Raw genomic sequence first — 6,760 nt, forward strand, 5'->3', positions numbered from 1 at the left:
CATTGTTAATAGCTACAACTAGATTGTCATCCCCTTCATTCAACTCGCATCATGCAATTACTGTACACCCTGCTTTCAATGACAGGGGTCAGTCAAAACATTTCGTTGAGACTTATCTGAAGTTAAGGCGGCTATGTCGATTCAAAGCTTTTATGTAGTGCACTGTAAAATTTTGACTTTATTTGTTTTAATTGACCGGAATACATAATCTAGAAAGAAAAAGAGTGATAGCCTTGAGGTTTCAAAATTAGAGGTGCTATTTTTTGTTTTTCACACCTTTATTAGCTGATCGCCAGCCTCAAAGACTTCATACTAATCAACTATTACTTGTATCGCTGCATAAAATTTGAGTTCAAGTCTAAATAACTGGTAATTTTTATGATTTCATTTACGCTGTACCTTATACATGTATTTCATTTGTAGACTCCTATACTACTTGTGTTGTGTAGAAGAGGTGAAAGATGCGGGGTACCCGTGTCATGGTGTTTGATTCCATATGATGTATGCTCCAGTGACTCATTACAATCAACTGCTTCAGCCCCTAAGTTGAATTTATCCAATTGCATTTAACATGTTTTTGGTAAGATTTAAAAATACAGTGCCTTACATATATATTTTCTGTGGGTGGAGACTACACTGCATGTATTTGTGTGTTTTCATTCTGCTGGAAATGTAATTAAACTTGCTTTGAGAGTATGCACTATATCGCAAACATTGATTGCTTAGCATTATCCCTTGACGATAAAGATTGTTTTAATAGGGGGGGGGGGGGGGTTCTTTCTGCAATTGTAAACATTTATATCTAAGTCATCTTGGAGTATTAAGTTCTCTTGATTTTATTTAGTATATTGGGAACATTTGTTAATTGCCACAAGAAAATCTGTAATGTTAATAATAATATATATTTATATTTAATATATAAAGAAATCAAAATTTAGGAAGAAAGAACATAAAATATATGTACATGTAAATGTCCAAGTGGCATTTCCAATTATTCTTCTATGTAACGGTGTGTTTTTTCACAGAGGCTACATGTACAGTGCTGCTATCCTGAAAGTTGACAAGGATAGGATAGGATAGGATGCAGGATGCACGATACATGATAGAAATATAAAAGTTAAGTTCTATCCTATCCTATCCTATCCTATCCTGCATCCTGTAGCCAATCAGATTCGAGTATAAATTTCAGAGTTATTTTGCGAAACGAAACTTGGCTAAACAATGTATTTTCAATGTCAATTTAATACGTTTTACAAGTTAAACCATTTAAGAATAATTATTATATCAAGAACGCGGTGCATAACATTAATGCGCGCTTAAATGTCGGCGCTTCATCTTTGTCCATTCGTACGCAAGTACGGAGTTACTGCGAGAATTCGTTGCAACATTTGACAACGTCAGAAATAGATTTCTGTATTTACTTCATTAAAAGTCTGCAAATTAATAAAAGCTTGAATTTAAAAACGACTAATTTGGCTTTTCAAAAGATAAACATGAATTCAAGAAACAGACATTGTTCTACGTTTCATATAATTTCTTCGATGCCCAATAACAGGGACGCATATTTCTGTCCGATATTAACCTGAACATATCGAATTAATAAATGGTAGCTAGCTATAAATGCTTAAGATTTTTTACTTTAAAAATAACTCCGAGTGGTTTAACTATAAACGATATAAACTTCCTAAAGGAATTATTTATTTCCAGATCGTGTTTACATTTATCGCCGAACGAATCGCTCGAATAATGAGAATAACGCTCAGTTATGTGATAAGAAAATAATTTAATAAAAATATGTGACTAAACAGTTCCTCAATAAGTGCATCGAAGTTATTTATCTGTTTTTTATGCATAAATATAATTAAATCAAAATCTAATCGCTTACCTGTTTGTTTACGTTATTGTGTCCATCCCGCGTACGATTTAATCAGGGACGTATATACTAACGGGATTAGCAACCACCGCAAGTCTCGCGATTTCTCGCACCAACCTATTCATACGAAATTTAAATCTCGCGAGATGTAAAATGGCCGATTCAACGATGTAAACAAAAGATGTCAAAACTTTGACACGCCAGTTTCTGCAAGTAAGTTGAATATTTTTATATTTTTGAAAGTCGGTTAAATACTTAAACAGATTAAATATCAATTTTTGATGTATATATGTCTTACGAACGATTAAAATGATAATTATTTTACTGACCAAATCATTCATTGTAGGATACTTTTAAGTTTTATTAAATTATGTTTTAAAAAGGACATAGATAATAAACATTATCTCGATTTTATAAACTACTGGTGTTTGTTGTTACAGTGTAGGTAGGCACCTGTACTGTACGTCGTTTTCACACCTTTCTATTGTTTTGATAACACTTAATGAGGAGCACATGAAGATGTGAGGGTACTGGTGTATACAATGATGGTGTACTGGGGTATAATAGGACGTCCCTAATTAAAAAATGGGGGGGGGGGGGGGGTTAATTGAAAGTAATGGGACATCCCATTAAAAATACAGTATTATACACCATTTTACACTTACCATTCCACCTGCCAACCTGTGTTAAATATTGATAAGTGCAATGTCTAAGGAAGATTTCTTGTGTTGGGACAATGACATTGATTTGGATGAACTTTTAGGGGAGTATACAGACCATGAAGAGAAGTCTGGTGACCAGCCACCAAAAGAAGAACAAAGTTACCAGTGCCCTGACTGTAAGAAGATCCTGAAATCCATATCTGGTTTTCGAGGACACATGACCAAGCAGCACAAGAAAAGCAAAACAAAAGGTATTTATCACCAAAAATTTTAAAATTTTATTAAATGATTTTTATAAAGCCTTGTGATTTGATTAATTTTTTTCTAGTTTTTGTTTAATTTTTTAGCATTATATGATTATTCATTAATAATAATTAATTAATATTTTGTAGCATTATATTATTTTTTATTAATAATTCTTTCTTTTTTTCTAGCTAGTGACCACAGAGTTACAGCAACTTCTTGTGCCACTGCAGGAAACAGCAAATCTCCTTCCCCCTCCTGCTCCGTGGACATTGAGAGCATTCTTCATGAGGCAAGTCTTCGAACTCTGACAAGATTAGAAGAATGTCCAATGCACAACTTGTTCGGGGAAAGTGTAATCGTGAGGTTGGCCAGATTTTGCAGCAAGGCCCAGTTCTTGGAGCAACCTTTAGTGGGACACTTGAAAGAAATATTCAGCTCCAATTTGTGTGATCCTCATCCAAGGGAACTGTTCTTTACAAAGTTTCATTCACTGAGGCTATCGGAATGTGTTCAGACAGAGTGTGTTTCATTGTTCATTCTGAATGGATGTGAGGAGAAGAGAGAAGACATTATCCACTTCCTGCAAGAGTTTCTCCTTGAGTTACCATCCGAAATTCTTGGACGTCTTCTGCAAGAAAACAGGACAACGTCCAACACACTTGCTGACCAGATTTCGACCATGGACCAGCAAATCCTCTACTACATCTCAGGATTCATCGTGGCCAATCTAAAGAAAAAGTGCCGGCGAATGACTTCAGCATATCGAGAGGGGAGACTTCAGCTATTGGAAAAACTGTCCTGTAAAGCAGAGAATTCGAGTTTTGTGACCAAGTTTGATACATGGTTGAGGAAAAACAGTCGCGGGGGCCTATTGAGACCAACTGACAGTTTCTATTTGCTTGTGCGGGAGCTGGAAATCGTCATCAGGAAAATTCCGGACTATAGCCACAGCCACATCAGTTGCAAAGTTAAGGAGTCCATGATGGAGTCTTTCATGGTGAACCATTATTTGAAGCAGCTATTCGGTGAAAATTCAGAGAGAGACCTGTCACCACTTTTAGAGGACATTATATGTGTATTTCTGACTGTTCGAGGATTTGCCACTGCACGAGTTCTTCGCAACAAACTTAGTGGAAGGACCAGCAAACAGAGTGACAGTTTACGCCAGGCACTGAAGTCAAAGAACAACAACTGAATCCCATTTACAGTGCTTGCTGACTGTGTTGTTGAAATGTGTCACACTAGTTTTAAATAATTTATATATCAAATGTTACTGTTTAATATTTCTCTTATGGTGCTGCATTTCATGTTTTCATATTTGAACTGCTCAAGATATGTGATACTTAAACCACTTGATAATCATTTTCTATGGATTGAGAATAATTAAGTTGTTTTTCATGCTTATAACAATTCTTGTCATTTGATTAATAAAAAGTTGAAGTTATATACAGGTCTTAATTTCTTTAAAAGACAACAGAAATTGGTTCATTCAATTTACTAAGCTTTTCAACTTGACTATAATAGTAATTATCTGCATTAATTCATTTTGAAAAGTACTGGAAGTGTATATTGCATTGAGTTCATTGGTCAACAAATTATCCATCAGATCTACCATTTAAGAGGGCTCAATGATTGTGGCCAGTTTTTGATTATATACTTTATCAATAAAATTTAAACATTTTTCTTTATCTGTACACAGAACTCTTCTCTCAAGGAGATCTTTAGAGTCTAAAAATGGCCACAATCATTCAGCCGTCTTAAGGGAGGATAGTGTCTTTGTGTGTGCCAGCAAATAAAGGATCTTAGTAAAGATCATGCACCAATATGTAACCATTGACCCATCTTTCAGAAATTAATTGCATGCCCTATCTCCTAGTGATGAGAAATTACCAAACTCATTTAATCCCCACATTCAATGGGTTATTTAAAGAAGAAACGGCATATATCAAGTTTTTTTTTTAATTTCAATTCTATTAAATTTGAATTATTTCAAAAAGGAATGCCTATTTTAAGCCAGGCTTGAATTTGCTTACTTACTACACAGTATCTCGACACTAAACTGAGAGAGGGCAGCAATTTTATAAATTGTCTTTTGTGATTCCAGACGTTATTCAATAATGGTGAAAAAGTAAGGTTAAGCATGTTCAAGAATCATAAAGCAGACAGTCATTCACCAATGATTTTAATCATCAAAACCATGCAAATTCAGCATTCAATGGCATATATATGAATATTAAAGTCTGAAAAAAAGTTGTTTTTTAACTTTGTAAAACTTGGATGACTACAAATTTTGACTTGAGTTAAAGACTGCTCAATGATTCTTGGGCCATACAGTTGCTGCTGATTTCTTGATTTAATAATCTATCAAAATTATCTCATCTAAAAACCTCCTTTTTGAATGAAAAGAGAAAAATAAATGCACACATTTATTCAACAAAAAACAAGTCAGGTTCAAAATGAAAAAGTAATCGATGAACTAATTACTAAACACATGAAAAGCATGAACACAAAGTACACACAAAACTTTAACACTTTAAAATGTGACTAGATGGCAAATGTTACATTAATCCATGTCACTAAATGTCAGAAAAGAATTTATTTCTTTGGTTTTCTCCTTGGAACTGGAGTGTGGTCCAGTGTTCGAGGTCGTCTGTTTTCGTCTCTCTTGCAGTTTCCACGGGCTGAGGGCAGTGCTTGTGCGCCAACAGTTCTTATCTGGGTCAGAATGTTTTTCACTTCATACACTGTAGGATTATTGTTACTTCCAACTTTATGTCTGTAATGTCCAAAATGTTGTTCCAGAGGATCCTGATTAAAAAAACTGGTTAAGATGTACTGGGAACCTCTTTCCAACATAAACCTGACACAGGCAGTGATAGAGAGTGCAGACATTTTCAGGCCGGTCAGTGTTTGATGACTAAGTTGCATTGTAGCTTTCTGGGCTTCACTGAACTCTCCTCTGTCATCCACAGTTTGTTTCCATTGTGCAAAATACTCTAAGAAATCATTTACTAGCCAATGCAATCTTTCATCTTCTGGATTTGTATACGCATTCAAATCTGGATTTCGTTTGTTCCTTCCCTCATAGGGGTTTCTAACATTTAAGCAGTCAAAAAATTTGTTCATGGTTCGAACAAACTTCACCGTCTCCTCCACTGATTCGTCATAGAGCATTTCAAGTGAATTTGCAATAGTTGCACTGAACACTTGAGCAGCAAAGCTGACTTTCATCCTGCTGAAGGCAGTTAAGTCTATATGTCCACGGGTCAGTTTTGGACAGGGGGTGTACAGGTTTTGCTCGCAATGCTCCTCATACAGTCTGACTATGTGCATCCATGAGATGTCCTTTCCATCCTTCCACAAGGACCTTGACTTTGTGTGTGAGTAGGAATTGCTGAAACAGTTTCTGGCTGTCTTTATCAAATGTGGCACATCCGATATAAAATAGATGTGTCGTGTTGGGTCATATGGATTGACTGTTTTGTGAGTAAATGGTTCCCCGTCTGTGGCATGAAGTTTGAAAAATCTTCTGTTGGGTGATGCTCCATCACAGGTACAAAATAGCACTTTTAATTTAAGTGTCACTTCCAGTATGGAGATGGCCTTCCAAATAATTGGGTATAGGAAATCTGCAGTAATTCCAACTGTTGCAAAGGCTGCAAATGGGAATTTCAGATCGCTTGTAACCCCTCTCACCATGATCACAAGAATGCACTTTGCAACAGCTGGTGTTTTTTTCTGTATCACTCTCTCCAGTTCATATAGCTGATTGCTGATCTCACCCAAGTTCACATAACCAACAATTTCACCTGAATGTTTGTCGTACACAAGATCTTCTTTAATCTTCACTTCGTCGAACAATACTCCAACAAAACTTCTGTGCTCCGCTGAATACATGTCTTTTTTCGTACACTCTTCTTTCAGCATTTTTGCAACGTCTGGCTGAAACCCCAACCTGCTCTCGATGTAGTGGGAGTAA

At 35.7% G+C, this 6,760-nt stretch overlaps 1 protein-coding gene across 2 annotated transcripts; it reads left to right on the forward strand.

The window, feature by feature from the left end:
- The first annotated feature begins 1,938 nt into the window (after positions 1-1,938).
- On the forward strand, positions 1,939-4,221 carry LOC128169837 (uncharacterized). Of its 2 annotated transcripts, XM_052835892.1 has the most exons (3): positions 1,939-2,086; positions 2,637-2,786; positions 2,970-4,221. In XM_052835892.1, the coding sequence occupies exons 2-3, from the start codon at positions 2,753-2,755 to the stop codon at positions 3,974-3,976; spliced, it is 1,041 nt and encodes a 346-aa protein (XP_052691852.1). In that variant the 5' UTR covers positions 1,939-2,086; positions 2,637-2,752; the 3' UTR covers positions 3,977-4,221. The 2 variants fall into 2 exon arrangements, with proteins under 2 accessions (XP_052691852.1, XP_052691851.1); XM_052835891.1 differs by lacking the exon at positions 1,939-2,086 and having other exon boundaries at positions 2,489-2,786.
- Positions 4,222-6,760: the final 2,539 nt, after the last annotated feature.

The sequence above is a fragment of the Crassostrea angulata genome, unplaced genomic scaffold (genome assembly GCF_025612915.1).
Source record: "Crassostrea angulata isolate pt1a10 unplaced genomic scaffold, ASM2561291v2 HiC_scaffold_230, whole genome shotgun sequence".
Classification (NCBI taxonomy): domain Eukaryota; kingdom Metazoa; phylum Mollusca; class Bivalvia; order Ostreida; family Ostreidae; genus Magallana; species Magallana angulata.